The sequence below is a fragment of the Aptenodytes patagonicus genome, chromosome 16, assembly GCF_965638725.1.
Source record: "Aptenodytes patagonicus chromosome 16, bAptPat1.pri.cur, whole genome shotgun sequence".
Taxonomy (NCBI): domain Eukaryota; kingdom Metazoa; phylum Chordata; class Aves; order Sphenisciformes; family Spheniscidae; genus Aptenodytes; species Aptenodytes patagonicus.
The window spans coordinates 11,522,593-11,542,794 of NC_134964.1; the positions used below are offsets into that span (position 1 = coordinate 11,522,593).

Sequence of the window (20,202 nt, forward strand, 5' to 3'; positions counted from 1 at the left end):
GCGACCTCAGAGCCTCTCTCAGCGGCATGAATTACCCCACAAATCTGCTACACGGCATCATGGAGACCTTCCGTGGGATGGCCGTGCAAGCAGACTGGTGGAGCGCAGCCTGGCTCTAACCCGCAAAAACGCCAAAAAGCAGAAGCAACTGAGTTATTCTGACTTTTATTTCATTGCTTCTTAGTCCACACAGTCGGTATAAAATCAGAAAAGCAAAGCAAAAAAAAAAAAAAAAAGAAAAAGAACCAAAAAAAACCCCAAAATGAAACAAAAACGACAACAGCAACACAGTGTCTGGAGTCCTCAGAAGGCAGCCTGGGTTCTGCGCAGGTGCCCGTTCAATTCATGGCCAGACACATCGCTGACGCACAGACAGAGGACAGACATCTCGCTCCGGCAGCGAAGAACAGCTGGGCTGCACCCAGAGCTGTTTCTGTTCCTCTTGACCACGGTGGGGGGAAAAAAGGAACCTCAGTTATAAATGCTTTATTAAAAATAATAGTAAGAGCAAATCCAAGTACAAAAGCAGTTATAGCTCATTTATATTACACAGAATTATTTCTCATTTCTAGCTTTGTTGTTTACCTCAAGATTGTTAACTGAATTTCCAGTGAATAAGGTTAAATGGCTAGCAATATAAGGAATGGTAAATAGATAGCACCATTTCATACATCTGGTATTTGATTTCATAGATATACTGGGTTTGCTTCTTTCTCATCGGTAGTTTAGCTCCACGGCAAGGATAAAGCACGTTTCACGGTTGGGAGCATCAGTGCCCCGGCAGCTCGGCTCGGCACGGCACGGCACACACCCCAGCCCCACCGGCACGGGCACCGGGGGCACCCCCAGAGCCCGCGCGGGCAAAGGAGGACAGCCCGCGCTGGGCTGCAATTCAACCTAAGTGATTTAAAAGCCCAAATTCCCAGCGGGTGTGGTGGCAAGGCAATGGGACTTAGGCACATAAGTCATTTAGGCACTTGGGGCAATCAAAGCCTTCACTCTGAAATCCTTCAAACCTTTCGGAAGCGCCTCCCGTCAGATCTGGACGTGCACTTCGGTTACCAGGATCACAGCATGCGGCAGGAGCAGGGACCAACCCTCCGCCTGGCGTAAACAGGCGTAACTCCAGTTTACGCCAGCCTAAAACCAGTCAGAGCTGGGGTTTTCTGATGGTTCGATATGGGGTGGGGAAGGAGAGTTCAGGTCAAAGAGGATTTTGCATGAGAGAAAAATCACCGCGCTCTTGTTACACTGTTAGGAGTAATAGTTCCTTAGGCACTTGCTTTAGGCTTTAAAACATAGCGTATGGTCAACAAAAGCAAACAATACTATGTACATATATGTAAAAAGTGTTATAAATAGGTTTTTTAAACCATAGATACTATATACATCTTCAATTAACAAGTAACCCTTTGAGTGTTTCCTTTTGGGGTCGGTTGGGTTTGGTTTTGGTGGGAGGGTTTATTCCTTTACTTTTTTTTTTTCTTTTTTTTTTTTTGGTTAATTTTCTTTTCCGTTTTCTCGTCTATTTTCCCCCGCCTCCGTCTCCTCCGTGGACGTCATGAGTGCCCTTGTCACGCCACGCCGCCTCCTGCGGCATCACTCGCGCTTCCGTAGGATGACGTAGACGATGCCGCTGGCGAGGGCCAGGGGGAAGGCCAGCCACGCCAGGATATAGGCGAAGCCGTAGGAAGTGTTTTCCGAGGCTTGGTGCCAGTCCGTGTGCCTCACTGTGAAGATGGCCGCACCGCTCATCACGCAGAGCCCTGCCGGGGAAGCGCACATAGGAAGGGGTTAGCGATGCCACGCACGGAGCAGTTCCCTGCTGGAAACCCAGAGCCGGAGAGGGTAATACCCAACGCCAGCATGGGAAACTTTTTATTATTGCCCCCTTGTATCCTGCCTCCTGGAAAACTACGGAATGATTTGCGGGGGTGTGATGCTCTGGGCTCTGCCCTGGCTGCAGGTGCGTGGGGATATCTCTGCCAGTCTCTGAGCAAGCACAGCCGGAGCCTCTGGAGCAAGCAAAGCTGGAGCATCGCCTGGGCTAACCCATCCCTCAGGCAAGCATCGGGCATCTCCCAGCTCCGGGCTGCTGCTCCGGACCCCACTCCCTTGGGTAGCTTATTTAAAACCCGGACTGTAGCCTGAACCACCCTACCAGAGGTGCTGCAAGAGGTCAGACACAAACCCCATTTTTTTTTTTAAAGCATGAAAGTTTCTTTATCGCCTGCCCAGGCAAGCGCAGCTGGGGGCCAAGGACGCTCTGGCCGGGCAGACTCTGAGCCCTGCGATCCCCCGTCCTCCTCCGGGGCTGCGTGAGGAGCTCAACTGCAAACCCTGCTCTCTGCAAACCCTGCTGTGCCCACGGCTCATCCCTCTTCCCCAGCTCCTGGCATCCGCCCTCGCCAGCCACGGGCCAGCGCAGGTCCCCGAGGACCGGCCGGCCAGGCCCAGCTCCGGTAAGCAGCATTTTAGCTTTGTTGCAAAAACCACCCATCAGCATTGGGGACTGCCCAGAGCTAACACAAAGCCACCTCTATTTCTGCCCAAAAACAAGGTCTTTCAGTCAATCCCAGCAGTTCTATTATACAGTCGCAGGGCTGTTGTTGGAGCCGAGTTCCAAATCCCCTGCACGGACCTCGGGACCACCTACATTTAACCACCGTGATATTTGAGCTGTAATTCCACTTGACACTGCTCCTTTGTTCTGGGAAAGTGCAGAAGTGGGAATACGTTTCATTAACGCGCCGCTCGTGCAGTTTCCATTCTCTAAGCACGAGAGCCAACTCCCACTGCCCCGGCCCATGCAAAGAGAGCACAACAATTGTCTGCGGATGCTGGTGGGACAGAGAACAGGCATGCAGCCACGCCGGTCACCTACAGACAGCAGAAAATACAGTGGCAATTGTCCACATGAGGAATTTGGAAAAACGGAGGCAATGGTTTCTGCAGCATCTGCACTGATTTTGGCCTGGAGAACGTGCTCGGGAAGTGAAGGACAGCTGCATTCAGCTGCTTGCACCGATGCAGGCAATAACGCATCACCACTTTAGAGCCTGATCTTAAGAACACACTTTAGTCTTGCTTTGATAGGCCAGTGGGGCAAATGCTACCTAAAATCTGTTCCCGCAGGTCTATGCATTCAGCCCCAGCCCTGCAGACAAGCTGGGATGGGTGCTGGTGCATGCTCGTGGTCAGCTCTTCAATGCAGGGCTTTGCAAAAAGCTGCAGGACACGTGGAAGGCACAGCCCTCGAGGCTGAGCCTACCCTCTCCACCCCACGGGGACAGCAGCTCTAGGGTGGGAGGGATGAGAGAAAAGGGATAAAAGTGATGCTGAGGCTGGAGAGAGTGATGGAAAAGTTGGTCAAACCCTGAGAGGCCCAAACCACATCTCTCCCATGCTGGGCTTACACTGCTATCAGAAGTTACCTGTGGATGTGATGGACCCACCAAGGATGGAGGGGAGCTGTTGAGGGCCTTTTGATGCCTCTGTGATGGCTGAAATACCGTAAGGGCAAACTCAGCCAGACTTCAGGGCATGTTTCCAAGCAGTGTGGAGAAGGTGCTGGGGATGCATCCTGCCCTGCCGCTACACAACAGACCCAACTGGCCTCGTGCATCTCTTCTTGCCCTTACCTCCACTCCCCAGCTCCCCTGAGCCACAGCTGAAGTCATAGTGGAGACCAGGCCCTGCCCTCCTCCCTGGCTCTCAGGGCACCGCTGCCCAGCTCTGCCACCCAACAGCACCCAGTGGTCCTGTCCCTGGCACCCGCTGGTTCAGGTCCAGCATTGCTGTTGGTCAGGCTCCAGAACTGGAGAGCCTCAGCTTTGCCAAGCTGCATCACCCCGGGAGGAGGTGCAGGGTGATGGAGGGCTTCAGGAAGAGCCTTCTCAAGCCCTCCCAGAAGGAGGGAGGTTCTCTCCAGCTCTGCTGGAGCTGAGAACAAAGCACTCAAGTGGGTAAGACCCCGTCCCTGGCAGACCTGCAGCAGGGCTTTGTGGTGCCAGGGCTTTGCAAGGCATGGATGAACACCTGCAAAGCCTGAAGGCCGCAGGAATTTCCTCCGTTGGCTTTAGACAGCAGTGGCCTTCCACAGCAAGCTGCAAGGAGACCACATCAGGTTCAGCTCCTTTGACCAGAGCTGTCCAGGTGGGATCTCCTGGCAGCGCTGGCACAGCCATGCCCCATTTCCTACCAACAACCCTGAAATTTAGGGTCACAAAGACCACAGCTGCCGTGAGCCCCCTCCTCCAGCCCTGGCCCACCTCTGCATGGTCCATCCGGACTCAGACCTCTGCCTACACGTCCCCCAGGCCACGGGGAAGCTTCATGGGGATCAGGTCACACTTTTCCTGTCCTTCATAGTGGCCAGGGATGGATTTGACCCATGCCTCATGCCCAACAAGGAAAGAGACGGTAGGTCTATGGCCTGACCCTGCATCCCCTTAGGACACCCAGCACAGCATGGACAGGAGGGTGGTAATCCCATTTTCTCCTCCTCTGAGAATGAGGAGTCACCAGCAATCACTCAGGAGAGAGAAGCCTTCTGCTCCCAGATCTATTAGACAAGCTCTCAGGCAGATAATTGCATTATTAATGCCCATTTCCCCTCCTTGTCTCCATGGCTGTAATGGGTTTCTACACATCTATCTTTCCAGAGACGGTGAACTGATCTGAACTCATCACCTGCATTATGGCCAAGCACTTATAATAGATTTCATGCCACACTTGCTAATAAAGGTTAGCTCTAAGCTTTTCCAGGGTTTGCGAAGGCCGGTCACTTAGAGGATGCTCAGAAACTTTGTCTAAATTCAGTGGATGAGTTTTTCCACCAATTTAGTGGCAGGACCTAGGGTGGCTTTTAGTTTAACATCTAAAGCTCTAGCAAACATTTAGTCTCCTTCCCAGACAGTCTGTCATAATTTAACCAGAACCTCGTTGCACAATTTAATTTTTCTAGTCTGAATGCTTGAAAATCCTCTCCTCTGGTTTCATACGTGGAAACGTAAACGGAGGCAGTGGCTTTACAGCATCTATATTTGGAGAACTGCAACGTAGGACATGAACCATGGCTCATTTCCAGCGCTGAGTTCTTTAAGAGTCAAAAATAGTAGCTGACAGTTCAAAGTCAGCTGGCTCACCCTGCACGCTCCAGTGGCTCTTTGCTGATGTGGAAAGCACCAGGCCCCCTTATGGCAAGTTTATAAATAATCATCGGATCCTCTTTTGCCAAAAGGGGATCGTCACTACTTCCCCCTCCCCGCCAGCAGTTGCGGAAACCTCGCCCAGCCCGGCGAAGGTGGGTCCCAGAGCCAGCGCAGCCACCCTGGACTGTCAGCACCCCACCCCGCGCCACGGGGAGAGCAGGCAGAGCTGCAGGACGACTCGCCCTCGGTCCGGCAGCCCCCGCGCCCTGCCTGCTCACCACCCGGGACCGCCGGCACAGCTCTGCCTCCGGCTCAGCAGGTCTGGCCCCTCTGAAACCTCCCCAGCTGGGGCAGCAACCCTCTTACACCTTCCATGATGCAAGGGCAGAAGAGCTTGGATGCATTATGTGCCCTGACAGCTGGACCCCATCCTGGGGTGTGTGAGACCTCAACAGACCCAAAATATTCATCCCCCTTTCCCTTCACTGAGCCACGCAGGAGCCAGTTAGGTGGCCGTCCTGCTTCAGTACCCAAAAGCATGCTCGCTTCCACTATTACCTTCTCCTCTGCTTGAAAGCCCTTTCCCCACCGGTGACAGCCCCGTCAGCCCCCACTTACCAGCAAGGATTTGGAAGATTCCAGTAACGTAAAACCGCCCACCCTTGGTGAGCGTGAACAGCTGGCAAAAGAACAGGAACAGGGACAAGACGCTGAAGATGATGGAGAGGATCATCATCGCTTGGACAGACTGCAGCCATTCTGGGGAAAGACAGACAGATGGAAACCTCAGTGCGGGCACCACAGACAGCGAGCCCCCACCACAGCCCGTGGCCTCGGCGTCATCCCCCATGCCGACAGCCCACTCCTGGTTCCCATTAAGTTTCTTAACAGCTGGGGGATGTGGCCACATCCAGTGCTGTACCAGCTGGTGAGGTCCTCAGCACGGGCACGATGCCGCCTGGGATTTAGGATGACGTGCGCATGGACCAGCCTGCTGGGGTAAAATAAGTTGCAGGGCCACGCACTTTCTCAGGGAGCATTTATAATAAAATATGAGCAGAGATATTAGCCCTGATCTGAAGCCTGCAAAAATGAAGACAAAGCCTCTCCCCCAGCTTCATGTCAGGCCCTGGGAGTTCTGCTGTACTAGAAACACAAAAGCCATGTGCAACAAACCGTGAGACACCGAGCTGGCCAAGCTCAGAGGTAAAATAAATACACAGCAAGTGAAAACACCCTCTGCCCTTGTGGAGTCAAACCTTTTGGAAATAGCCTTCCCCAGCTGCCAAACGCAGCTGCCTCCCAGAGCAGACCAGTTAAACCAGCCCCTGCGTGAGTCACTGCCCAGCTATTTCCAGGCTTCGTGGGTGTGTAACTCCCCACGTAAAAAAAAATATAAACAAACAAGCAAAATGCTGCTCCATCCCATGAGCTGCCGCAGCTTGACAGAAAGAGGCAGTGCTTCACAGCACCGGGACGGGGCCGTGCTCACAAATACCTCTGCCTTTCCCTTTCCTTGTAAAGTTTGAGATCAAAATGAGTATTTGCAGCCTTCCTTGAGAGGTCTTCAAGGATGCAACTTCGATTAATTCACCATGAAGGTCAGCCAGGACTCGGTACAGGTAAACTGAGGCCCAAACCACCCAGTGAAGGGCAGAAAAATCATGCTTTGGGCTGGATCCTCAGACAGGGGAGAATTAGGCAGCACTGAAGTCTCAGTCCCAGTCCCGTGTTCCTGCCACAGTTTTATTCCCACCAGCTTCGCTCCCCCGGCTGCACGCTGCAAGAAACGGCTTTCTGCAGCAAATAGCTGAAACATAGCAAAACTTCCAAATAAAGCTACGCTTCAGCTTAGTAACCTTCAATACTTGGTGCAGCAAATGAGGCCATTTGGGACTGCCCAGAGCAGCGTCTGCTCCCAGAGAAGCGATCACGCTTCCCCACCAAATCCTCGCAAGCTGCACTCACGGAGGTGAGAGCGGAATTTGAAGCAGAGAGCGAGGTACAGCCTTCAGCCGGGACGGCAATGATGATCCACACCTCAGCCCTTCCAGCAAATCCATGCCTGCGGGGAACATGCCGTGCAGTTTAGTAACGTCTGGCATGTTTGACTTCGGACCATCAATTCTACCCCTTGCCTTTGCATCTTGCCTCCTGATGTTCATGCAATGGGGCAAATTCAGGCCCTGCTCACCAAAGCAGACTGAAACCACCCAGAGCGGCCCCTGCTCATTGCAGACAGCTTTTTCCTTCCCCTCCTTTTCATGCTTCCCGCGCCAAACTACTCTGCAGCATTAACAGACCGTGCTAAAGAGCTGCCAGCTATCACTGCTGTCACTGCCAGGAAACCCCAGTGTGGCACACAAAATGTCCCATATATTTCCTCTGTCTCAGCTGGCCAGGCAGGGAAACCCCCCTGCCTCGACCACACCTGACCCTTCAGCTCTGGCCATGCTAAACCAGTGGGCAACAGAGGGGATGAAGCAGCTCAAGCACTGCTAAAAATCAAGTCATAAATCATCACCCAGATGGGGTCAGAGAAGTATGGTTAGCGGGCATCCAGCTGCTGAATTGCAATCTCCTTCCACACGTCAGCACAGAAAGGGCTCCCATCCCAGGTCTGGGAAGTTGAGCTCTTGTCTCACCCTTTCCTGAGCCCTAAAGCTGGGTCCAGCTCCGTGCACCGGTGGAGCCAAAGCCTGCCCGGCCCCAAGCCCTGCAGTTCAGTCCAGGACCCAGGAAGCCAAGTCTTTTGTGATTTCAAAGGCCATGGGATCCGGCCGGAGAGGAGCCCTTTCTGCTCGGAGGTGGATGCTCCAACTGCCGGTTATTTTAGGAGAAGGCTGTCTAGACGGAAAGTTGAGCCGAGCTGCCCTTTTAATTGCATCCGCCTCCCTGTGCCTCTTTTTTGGTTCTGAATGTGAGTGATTTATATGGGCTTTTCAAAATCCCATTGTAATAAAGAGCCACGTCAGAGGAATATAAAGACAGGCACTGAGAGAGGGGGAAAGCCCACCGTGACGAGGGATTTCAGTAGCCAGCCGTGCTGCTCTGCTGCAGCCAGAGAGCAGCAGCTGCACGAGCTTGTGAGCAGGGAAATCAAGAGATGATCCCACAGACCAGAGCTCTGGGCCCGCTCACATCCAGCCCTTTGCTGACTTTTATTGGCCTCCTTTGTAAAAACGAGGGGAAGGATCCCCACTCAGAGACCCACAAGTGCGAGCGGCTATACTCCCATTAAATCCAAGCCCAGCTGCCCACAGGCTTCAGCTGTATTAGGCTAGCTGATTGCCTGTAATTCACTTGAAAACACCACTATAACTGCAGATAGGATTGCTACCTCCTCAACTCCATATGCTTTTAACTCCTTTGCTATTAGCGCTGTGTCCTACCTATAGGCTTTTAAAAATAAAGCGAGTTTCCTACAGGGCGGTTTGGGCCCTGTGAGTTGTACTGCGGGGCTGTCAGCGCTGTTTACTCCGACTGTCATTTGTGGTTTCCCCTGGTCAGTGAGTCGGTTATTCCATTTTTCTCCTGCATCTCTTCAGCTCCGTGTTTATATCTTTGTTCTTCAGGAGGAGGAAGAAAAGGAAACAGAGTGGAAAGGACAGATAACACCCTGCACGCCGCTTCCGGAGAGGACCCATCGGGAGCGTTTTTAGCGCCCTTTCAGGCAGTCGGAAATGAAGTAAGAAGTTTTTACAAAACAAATTTGAAAATTTCCCTAAGCTCTGCAAGCCCTGATGTGCTTACGCCACCACTTACAACAGCAGGGAAAAGACTTCACCCCTGGGATGCTGAAGTCCACATTTCACTGCCCTAAAGTCTAACACGAAAGAAAGAAACCCAGAGCAGAAATTGAAACCCGGAGCAGAAATTGAAACCCGGAGCAGAAATTGAAACCCGGAGCAGAAATTGCAGCTGACCTGCCCCCCCCCGCCCGCCCACCCCGAAAGACAGTAGCTAACCCAACCCCTTCCAGCAAAGCCCCAGCCCTGCTTGCAGGGAGGATTTATACCCGGACAAGGGGTGCAGCTGAGCAGGATTGACGGGGCAGGAAGAAACATGCCCTTGGCCGGGAGCAGAGGGCCTTAAAGGACGGGCATTGGCTCCCCAAGGGTTTAATTCACTGCTCTGTCATAGACACCCCTTTTGACCCAGCCAAGGAGAAATAATAAAGTGCAAACTCAAAATAAACTTATTTGAGCAATCAGGTTATACACTGGCTGTAAGACATCACTAAATTAGTGCTATGCATTAAAAACACCAGGTGCTGCGACCTGCAGCTGACGGAAACATTTTGCACGTATAGCTGTCCCTTTGCAAACTGCATATGCACTGGACACTTAAAAAGCAACCACCTCTCGGGAAGAAAACATCCACTAAGGAGGTAACTGTAGCATATAATATATACAAAACTAGAGGGAGGGGAAATTCATGACTACATCTGCATGGTAAAACCCGCTCCTTCAATGCTGCAAACTAAGTATCAGCAGGGTCAGGAACAGCACACGCATCTACTGGCACAAAGGTACCAGCCCAGGTCTGCCAGGAAAAGATGTGTTTTCTGAGCAGAGTTTTTCCAAGGCAGACTCTCAGGCTTCGAGGTCTGGCCAAGAACCTGAACCCAACCTGCATCCTCACCTATGAAGCAGACAGGTCAGATCACAAGCGCTGGGGCTTGCAGCGGTTTTAAACCTTGATATTCAAACACCCCTTAAGAGGGTTGAAAAAGGGTGAACTGAAGATGCAGAAACACTAGCTCAATTGCATCATTCTTCTGGGGCTGAACTTCAGACCGCTGCCCCTTGGCAACCCGCTGTAGCAACCCAGAAAGGCAAAAAAGCTCAGCTACCTGCAGTGCTATTCCTGAGCAGCACAGACCCCCCACCACCACCCACAGCCCCACCACTCGAAGCTAACATCTCTTTGATTGAGAACAGCATCACGGTTCGTCAGCCACATCCAGCAGAGCCACTAAGCTCTCCTAGGGAAAAAACAGCTCCATGACATTGCCACTTTCTTCTGCTTCTGTCCCAGACCTCCCACCAGCACGAGGTCAAACCTTCCCCGGCCGTGCTCTGGGCTGCTGGATGGTCAAGCTGGGAAAAGCAGGTTTTTTCACCCAACAGTTGCTCCTTTCCTATCCTCCTATGTCCATTCCCTGGAGAGGACCGCAGGGTGCTGGATCGAGGTATTCCTGGAAATCCCACTAGAAAAGGGGGATTTTAAAGAGCTCCCAAGGTATTTGTAAGGGCCAGGGGACAAGCAGGTGTAAAACACCGGTGCTGCGGGGAGGCAGTGAATGAACACGGTGCTACAGTTCCGGCCAAAGACTTCCTGGTCCTTTTCTGTAGCTCCCTTCAGAAGGAGATGAAACCCTCAAAGCCCTCTTTTCTCCTCTTGTCCTTTCTTCCTCTCGGCTGTCCTCCCTTTTGCCTTCTCCTTGAAGCTCCATCCAAGAAGTCCCTGAGACCAGAAGGTCCATAGCTCTCCAGAGCTGCCACATTCAAATGTGAGCGATTTTTGGAGCGTGGCCTGTTCTCTGCATCTCTGTGGTTCAGCCATGAGGCCACAGCAGCTGTCCCATTGACCGTTGAAGCTCACATCCCTCAGAGGCAACAAAAAATTTCTTTACTGAAAGAGTGGTTCAACATTGGAACAGGCTGCCCAGGGAAGTGGTGGAGTCCCCATCCCTGGAGGTATTTAAAAGACGAGTAGATGAGGCACTTAGGGACATGGTTTAGTGGGCATGGTGGTGTTGGGTCGACGGTTGGACTCGATGATCTTAGAGGTCTTTTCCAACCTCAATGATTCTATGATTCTCTGATGCTACCAAGGCAGCAGAAAGCTGCTGGCACCATGAAAAACACCTTCCAACAGCTCCACGATGCCTGAGCCAGCTCCTTTCCAAGACCCTCAGTGTGGTGGCTCTGACCTCCTTTTGGCTTGTGTGTGAGAGCGAGCTGAGGTGGTAGATACATCATTTCAGGTCCTCCGAAGGGCTTAGGTACCAACTCCCACCGATTTCAAGTCCAGGCACCAGAAGCAGGGATGGTGAGCGGTGGTGCCCTGACTCGCAGGCATGCTGCTGGGGTACACTCAGCCTGTGGCCACAGGGACACCCAAGAGTCTCATCAAGGCCAAAAAAATGTTGGGTTAAGGGGTCTCCAGCACCGCACTCTACAGTGGACTCCCCCGCCCATTCTTCTGGTTTTGCAGTCATCGTTTGCCCACATGTTGCCTTCTTCCTCCCTTTTGCTCCTCTTCCATGGGCCAAAGCCCTCCACCCAGCAGGGAAGGCCAACTGACCCACCCTTACACAGAAACAGGGGAGCCACAGAGCTCTGGAGCAGCTGAGAAAAAAACCAGCCCTAGTTCCCTACCTCTCCTTATCAGATGCTCTTTGTAAGAAGAACAAGCAACAATAAAAACCTGGTTTGAAGCAGAGGAAATCCCTTTCATATCACAGGCAACATGGTTATGGCAGAAACTGATCTGAAATACAAAATATTCTCCAGGAATACCCCACAGTTTATTTTAGACAACTAAGGGGCAAGCTACAGTCACGCACAAGCTGGCAGAGAGGGGTTCAACCCTGCCCGAGTTAGGCCAATGTTATCTATCATTAATGGCAAAGCGGGTGCCCCGGACCCACAAACTGCTGAGATTAAAAGCTGGCTCTTTGCTACTCTGCTGCAAACTGCCAAGATCCTGAAGGACCAGAGATGTCCCCAAATCAAGGTATCTGTCCATGTGGTCCATAAGCTGAATGGGGCCAGCTGATGGCTAGAACATCAAGTATAAAGGCTGTGCGTTAACACACATACAGGCTATCCAGTATTTACTGCAGGGCTTCATTACAACAGATTCAGCATCCTTAAATACTGGTAATTTCTTGCTAGTTTGCAGCTGCCCAGCAGAAATAAAGCAGAAGGCTGCAGCAGCGCTGTGCCCGCAGACTCAGCAAGCCAGCACAGCGTAAGGGCGGAAGGTTACTTTAGCATTCAATAAATAGCTGAAACCATTTTTTAAAATCTTTGAATCTTTAAATCTTTGAACTTCTAATTTGCAGGGGTGACTGGACTATCACCTCCATCTCACCCTCCTGCTCTAGGAAGTGTCCCCTCACCAGTGACCTGTTCTCCAAGTCTTGATCCCGTTGGTGCAGTCTTGGCCCTTCCAGTGGGCTGGAGGCGAATTTGCCCCCATCTCTTTTTGTTGAGATATTTTATACTCACTCTCAATAATGGAATTAGACATTGAGAAATAATTTACCTCGATGCAAGGCTTCAGTGAAGCCTTTGCAACGCTATTTTCAGCCACAAAAAGGATTACAGCAAGTTAAATGGCACCTCCATCTCTCCATACCTTTTCTATGCCACGTGAGTCCAGCATTGCTGGAAGAAAGAATCTGAAAGAATAAGGGCAGCAAAGCCAATCTGGAGGGGCTGACAGAGCAAAAGCAATGGGTTGCGATGTTTCTGTTATGCATTTTAAAGTGGAGAAGAAGCAGCAACGCAATTCCTCCTGGGAACAGCTGATGGGTCAGGGCACAGATGCCCCTGCCTCGTGCCAGGGACAAAGATCTTTCCTGCCTCCTCCAGCGCAAAGAAAATGCATTTCAAGCACCAGCAGTGCTGCTTAGGGTCCCGTCTGCCAGAGCAAAGGGGCTCTGGAAGAGGGAAGGTCAGCGTGCGGAAGAGTGGGGCAATACCCCGGTGCATGGCTGTGCCTGCCCCATCGACGGGAGGTGCATCCCTGCCCGCCCAGGCGGTCCAGGGCAGATCTCCGCTCTGGGTGACCCACCTGGGCTTTGCTTGTGGCCATCACATCAGCAAATTAGCAGGTGCATCATACGGCCCACGGCACTTAGTAATCATGCGGATTGGCAGCCTGTGCATTTCCCAAGGTTTGGGGTTTTCTTTTCCCTTTAAAAAAAGCCAAAAAACACCAGCCTGCCTGTGAACAGGCCAGTCATGTGAAAGCCACAGAGCAGCAACAGGAGAAACTGTAAGAAGACAACAGGAAAAAAGTCTCCTGACATTACAGAAGGATGTAGGGATCTCCAAGGAGGTTCCCATTGCTTCCCCACATTCAGCATTCCCACCAAAATCAGAGGAAGAGCAGTAGAAAGTAGCAGAAAAAAAATCTTCTTGCCTGCATAAAAAATTCAGTTGTGGAAAGAAAAGGCCATTTTTGGAGGAAAAAATATCGCTGTCTGGAAATTTGGGGTGGAATCTACTTAAGAGCACTTGAGCAGCTCAGGTCCGGCCGTGTGCCCCGTGTCTGTAGTGGGATTGCACAGCTGGGGGCTGGCGCGCAGCCGTGTCGACGCACAATTCTGGGATTCAGAGCTGAATTCTTCAGATAAGTCTTTTCCAGGAATGTCTGACAGCGCAAACGAAGCAAAGATTGCAACATTTTTTCCATAGTTCTCGGCCTCTTGAAAAAAAACCCCAGTCATTATCTAAGAAGCAAACGCAGAAATCAAAGCAACAAGCAGGCAGTTGTAAAAGGCGAAGAAGCGGGCATCTGCCCCCAAGCCAGCGTTTTCTCCTCCCTCCCATCAGGACCGCTCGGCCCTCGCATACACAGGGGGTTCAAGCCCTGCCGAGAGGAATGTGGGAGGTGGGAGCTCAGCCTCCGCCGAGGCCAACTCCATCCTGCGCCCAAGGTCTGCTAATGTCTCGGGGAGCCACGGTCCGACAGTCCTCCTGCGGTCAACCCTTGGGTTGTTTTGCTGCTTATTCAGTCCCCACAGGATAATCCATAAGGTTAGGAGCACGGTCCCAAACCTGCCCCAGCGTTAAACGCAAGCAAGTCTTGCTGGCACCTGGTTTTAGCAAGCTCAGCTTCTCACTGGGCGTCCAAATAACGGTCATCCAAACAAAAGGGTCCCTGTGCGGCAGTACAGTGGGCGAGAGGAGGCTTCATCCATCCTCACCGTGCCGAGACCAAGGGGAGCATCACAGCACAACACACCCACCACCCTGGCGCTACGGCAAACCTCCTCGCAAAGCCCCCATCCGTGCTGAAAACGCGAGACCCAGCCCTACCGAATTCCACATATTCCACGTACGGAGTACCACCCCTTTTCAAAAAGAGAGGAACAACTGCGCTACAGCGGCCACTGCGATGGCCAGAGGAAAAACTGCCTCTACGTAAAGACCAAGTTCTGCCAAAATTCCCAAGCGAGGATTTCTTGCTCTTAGCCCAGAGCAGACCTTGGCACTCTGCAATTAACCGTTAAGCACCGTCCTTGGCACGGGCACAGAAAAACAAATTCTTAAGGCTTTCTACAACCCAGTGTAGCATGCACAGCCTGTGTTTTGAAAGAGATTTAAATGAGAACGGTTTGCGGTATTTGGTAGAGGATCTTTCATATTTTTGAAAGTAAGCATATTCCTAGCAAAGAGAGTATGAGGAGCATAACAAGGACCAGGCAGGGGACGAGCAGGAGCCTCAGAGGTGGCCCTGCCACAGCATCCTTGCCCCGTGTCCCCGCTATCACTCCGATAAGTGGCCGACCGCAGCTCCCCTGGCAGCGCAGGGGCGGTGGGACCAAGGGGCTCAGAGACGGGCAGTGGGGGGGGGGAGGGTGCAGGGATCCACCGGAAAGGATGCTGCGTGGTATTTTTATTCTGTTTTTACAAACAGATTTTAAAAGCCTTGCATAAGCCTAGGAAATATCCTTTGATTTGTTCCTACAGCACCGGTGAGCTCTGGATCCTGCATCCAGGGTCCCACCAGGTGAAGACTGGTCCTCAGCAGCACTGCTCCCACACCCCTGCCGCCAGTAGGGAGGGGGCAGAAGCTTTTGCCCAAGCAAAACCCCCTTTTCCTGATGCCAGAGAAAAGCTTTCATATATATAAGAGCTGTCAGAGAGCTCTTTAAGACTTGAGCACGATGCACCTCTACCCAAACAGCAGCCCGTTGGGGCACCTTATCAACCAAACTCAGCTGCTTGACTGTGTTCATAGCAGGGCCATCCTGAGTATAGCCCCTTTAATGATAAAAATTCATCACTGAAAGGACCCAGAGGGAAGCCCCTCTTTGAGCAGCTTCTGGGAACAGGGCAATATAGACTCGCAACACCCAGCAGGACAGTCTGACGTGGAGGAAACCGTCCCAACCGCATTTTGGACAAGCCCCTCTCAACACTGACAACTCCACAACACGCAGCATCCTGCAAACACCCAGAAAAAGCACTGCAGGTTTGAAAAGCAAAAGATTTGGGGAGGCTTTACAGCCCTCGGCTCTGGGACTCGGGGGTGGGGGGGGCAATCGCCGCCTTTTATTTGAAAGCGCAAGGTCAGCAGTTTTGGAGCACGCATGAATGGCCGTGAAGCAGCCTGCCTACGCTGCAGATAGCTAGCACCAGCCAACTGCTGATGAAGGACATGGCTCCAGAAGGCTCCTCGTCTGGGACAGGGTCCAGCTGCTTCCCGGCCGGCCCGGACACCACCAGGCGTCAGCAGAGACCCACGGCGGTGGCTTCGCTCCCACCGAAACCGGAGCCTGGGCCCAAGCAGGGAAACATGCCGCTGCTTTCAGCGCAGGGAAGATAAGAGGGAGGGCGAGCATCAGCATCCCCACGTGGGGTACCCACGGGTGTTTTGCTCCCAGCAGGCTGGGGATTAGGGTGACCTGAATCTCCAAAAACCTCTGACAGTATCCCATCACCACAAGACCCTTCGAAAGCATTTAGTGCCCTCCACCGCGACCGTTCCCTCCTCGCCAAGACCACGTGGCATTGGTTTGCTCCTATGCCAGGACCGTGTTTCCGGCGTAGTGTGACTGTGCTCCCAGTGGCATCGGTATGATTCACAACTGGTTTCACTGGGGGTTACACTGGAAGAATCTGTTTCCACGGGAAAGCAAAAACCAGGCTAACCGAAAACAAATGCTGGAGACAGCACCACTGGCATTAACCCTGTCTTCTGGGGAAACTGGGGCGCAGGCTTGCCTGACTCCCTGCGCACAGATTTCATGTTACTGGTACCACTAGGTGCCCTGGAAACTCTGCGTCACAGCGCCTTAGCGAGCACTCCTCCCCTGCTGACCTCAGCAAACGGCTCACTGGGTGATGTCACCCAGCACGACATCAGCCTTCACCCAGCTCAGCCCAGAGGTGGCTCTTCAGCCACCCCAGATGTGCAGGTGCCACGGGGGCTGTTTCAGCAGCGGGATGAGGCAGGGCCTGAGGGCTCAGCACATCCCACGCGCGGTGCTCGGTAGCGAACCACAGGGTGAGGAGCATGCCCAAAAACTCAGCCTGTCACAGCAGCAAAAAACAGGGCAGCTTTCTAGATAGGGGACAGGGTCTCCTCCAGAGACAGGCTGTCCTTGCGGCACCACGTGCATCTTTAAAACACCCTCACAACCAGAGCAAGAGGGAGGTGTGCCAAAAATGGCCCCTCCACTCCCAGCAGGGCGATGGGCACCCAGCGAGCCCTGCTCCAAGGGCTGCCTCGCGTTTATACATCCAAGTGTAATCGAAATGGGCTAATAACAGGAGACCACCAAAAAGCACTCGAGCCGGTCATCTCCGCTGCAGCTGAGTGTGCCGAACACCCTGCCACGGTGCTGCCAGCAGCTGCCCCACAGCTCGAGGGCAGCAGGGCAGAGCAGTGGGCATTGGGTCTGGTACCCATGCTAAGCCCCATCGCGGCTTCAGGGACTGATAAGGCGGGGGGGGAGCAATCCCCCCGCTGCTGGGCCAGCCCTGTGTCCCCCCACCAGGACACCAGGAACACGGTGGAGCCCTGCCCTTCCACGTGGGGACAGAGCAGAGGAGGCAAGGGGAAGGGGAGGGAGGGAACAACTTCAGGGGGGTGTAGGGAAAAGCAAGAGGGAATCACAAATAACCTGCACAGACAAATCCCCCTTGATTTCTTAAGTCTGTGGAGGAGAATAAAAGCAACGGGCAGCAACAGCCCTGATTGCTGGGGAGCGCTCACCGTTTGTGGACGACGTCAGGCAGTGGAAGACGCTACCGGAGGTGCAGTTCTGCCAGAGATCCGCCATGTGCCCACCGTTCACCAGCCATTGCTGCAAGAGAGACGCAGCCCCGTGAGCAGGGAGGCGGCAGGCAGCCGCGTGCCCCCCCCCAAGGCTTCGGCACCAAGCAGCCCCAGTGCGTACCGGCACGCGTGTGCCCGGCCGGGTGCTCCCAGACACATGCTTTTCTTTAGAAAGGGGTTTGGAAAGTAAATACTGGTATTTGCTTTCAGCTGCTTTCACCTCAACGGCAGAAAAACAGAAGCTCTTTATTCTCTTTAAACATGGACCAAGTCCCGCGGGGGATGCGCACTTCCCTCCCCTCTGCCATCCTCGCCTGGTGCCTGGCCGAACTATTTGAATGCTTCTACATGATTTCTAACGACTCGGAAGATTTTTTATAACATCTTCTACTACTATTACCACCCCCCAAAAAAAAAAAAAAATTAAAAAAAAAGAGAAAGAAGAACCTGGTGAAGCAAGCCTGGAACTCACCAGCTCCACAAAACTGCTGCCTTAAAACTAAGTCAAACCTCTTCCTAAGTAGATGACGTGTTAACTGGGCTCTGGACCGAGAACAGTGCTGGGAACTCTCTGTGCAGCATCCAACCCTCAATCTTCCCACTGCTTGCAAAGCTTAAGCCTTGAAATTCGCCAGCAGGAGCCCATCTGGGTTAGGAGAGAGAGGCTGTGCCTAATTCACAGCCCCAAAGGAGCAGAGCTGGAGAGCAAAACTGCTGGTGCTGAGGAGCCAGTGCCCAAACCAGTCCCATTTCAAGCGGTTTTGCTCAGACTGGCTGTACCGGTCCTGTGGGCTGAAGCCCGTTAGCAGATGGAGCTGCTTTATGAAAGGGGAGCGCAGTTTCAGGCCCACGGAGGGTAGTTTGGGTGCTCTGAGGCTGCTCCATGATGTGAGCCAGCATGGGGACGATGAGGAGAAGGGCTTCAACAGCGCTCTCCTCTGTACTAACGGGGATGCCCCGAGCACCCGCTGCGGCACACAACCGAGCGACCCACCAGTTACACCTGACAGCAGAAATACCGAAAGAGCTTTCTGTGCAAAATGCTCCAAAATCTCACTGTTAGTAAGACCAGTAATCGGCAAGCAAAGGTTTCCTGCTAAAAGTCAGGCTGGAAAATAGACCACAAATAAAAATAACACCTTCTGGTCTTGCCACACCATAAACCCCCCGCCGGCCGCTCCCTGCCTCGCCGGTACCCCGGTGCCGGAAGAAAGTCCGTACTTACGCTAACGATGGTGGAGACGAAGAGAAGCACCAGCACGGTGACGTGGAGCACGATGATCCCCAGCAGCAAAAGCAGCATCTCGGCGGTGGTGGAGGGCAGAACTGGAGGGGGAGAGGGATGCTGCTGAGTGTGTGTATACGTGTATATGTGTGTGTGTGTGTGCGTGTGCGAAACCCGGCCCCGAGGGCAGCAGGAGGCGCTCCGCCGACGGCAGGAGCCCGCCCGGCTCCGGGGGATGCTTGGGCAGCGCCCGGCTCCCGGGCTTCTTCCCTCGTGGCCCGCCGACGGAGGGGATGTCCGAGCCCCCTGCCTGGACCCACTCCCGGATACCCCCGGGGGGGTCCTCCGAGCCCTCCCCCCGAGCCTGCTCCCCCGAGCCCTCTCACCGAGGGGGCTTCCCCGGCCCCCCTCCCCTGGGGACTCAGGGCTTCCCTGAGGGGGTCCCCCAGCCCCTCTTCTCCGAGGGGGGGCTCTGATCCCTCTCCCCGAGGGGAGTGTGCTCCTCGGCACCCCCGAGGTAGGGGTCTATCTCGGCGCATCTCACCCAAGGGGCTACCCCGGCCCCTTTCAGCCGGGAGGGGGGGTTCTTCTGCCCACCTACCCACGGGACCACCGGGGGTTACTCCGTCGGCCCCTCTCCCCAGGGGAGGCTTTCCCCGGCTCATCTCCCCCGGCGACCCCCCGAGGAGTGTGGGGGGGCGTCTACCTAGGCTTCTCTTCTCTGGGGGGGGGGTGTCTCCTCGGTCTATCCCCCCTCGGCACCCCCAGCAGGGGCTCTCTTGGTCCCTCTCCCCCGGGGGGAGTAGCTTTCCCCAGCCCATGTCCCCTCAGAACCCTCGGAGAAGAGGGGAGGGGGGGCTGCCCCGACCCCTCTTCCTAGAGGACTCCCGGAGCGGGGGGGGGGGCTCCCCCAGTCCCTCTCCCCTGTGGACCCCAGGAGGGTCTCTCCAGCCCCTCTCCCCCTCGGGGTGGCTGTTCCCCTCCCCGGAGGAGGGCGCAGCGGCGGCCCCCCAGCAGCCGCACACCGCCCCCCCCCCCCGCCGCCGCCGTCCCCCTGCCCAGCCCGGCGGAGCGGAGCGGGCCGGGCCGGGCCGGGCCGTACTCACGTCGCGGCGGAGCCGAGGGGCGCTGGGCGGCGGGAGCGGCGCGGGCAGCGGGAGCGGGCGGCGGCGCTGTCAAGTTTCCCCTTTAACCGGGGCCACCGCCCCGCTTGCGTCCGCGGGACGGGGAGGGCCCTGCGGCGGCGCCCGGCCGCTCCTCCTATAAATGCGGCAGCGCCCGGGCCCCGGCCCCGGCCCCGGCCCGCCTCCCCCCGAGCCCCCGGCTGAGAGCCGCGCACTGCCCCAGCCCCGGGACGCCCACACACACGCACGGCCGCTCCCGCCTCCACCCTTCCGCCGGGCAGCGGGGAGATTTTTTTTGGGGGGGGACACGGGACATCCCACGGCCCGGCTGCGCCCCCCCCCCCCCCCCTTGCTTCCCCACGACGGACCCCCGGCGTGGGGAGCCCCCGCGCACCCGCGGAGGAGGGAGGGAGCGGGGGGAACTGCCGGGAGGCGGCTCTGCCCCGCTCCGCTTCCCGGGGCGGCCGCCCGTGGGCGTGGGTGGGTGGGTGGGTGCCTGCGTGTCCCGGAGCGGTTGACACAGCGGAGTGCGAGGCCGTAGGAAGCCGGGGCGCGCCCTGGGCAGGATCCGGCCGGTGTCCCGCGGCTGCGGCGCTGGCAGCTGGGTATTTTCCTAAGCAGATAAGTGACTCCCGGGAGAGCTTTCCTCTTCCAGGGATGCGTGGGGAGGGGG

At 54.7% G+C, this 20,202-nt stretch overlaps 1 protein-coding gene across 1 annotated transcript; it reads right to left on the minus strand.

The window, feature by feature from the left end:
- Positions 1-471: 471 nt before the first annotated feature.
- On the minus strand, positions 472-19,592 carry PMP22 (peripheral myelin protein 22). Its single transcript, XM_076353803.1, has 5 exons — positions 19,512-19,592; positions 18,406-18,506; positions 17,118-17,208; positions 5,772-5,912; positions 472-1,766 (listed from the first exon to the last, which is right to left on the minus strand). Exons 2-5 carry the CDS (start codon positions 18,481-18,483, stop codon positions 1,600-1,602), a joined length of 477 nt encoding a protein of 158 aa, XP_076209918.1. The 5' UTR covers positions 18,484-18,506; positions 19,512-19,592; the 3' UTR covers positions 472-1,599.
- Between the last annotated feature and the right edge of the window lie 610 nt (positions 19,593-20,202).

Excerpts from the sequence above, each read along its gene's own strand:
- PMP22 (XM_076353803.1), bottom strand. The coding sequence starts at position 18,483 with ATGCTGCTTTTGCTGCTGGGGATCATCGTGCTCCACGTCACCGTGCTG. Across the intron at positions 17,209-18,405 it reads TCGTCTCCACCATCGTTAGC|CAATGGCTGGTGAACGGTGG; the intron begins GTAAGTACGGAC and ends TCTCTCTTGCAG. Across the intron at positions 1,767-5,771 it reads AATCTTCCAAATCCTTGCTG|GGCTCTGCGTGATGAGCGGT; the intron begins GTAAGTGGGGGC and ends CTTCCCCGGCAG.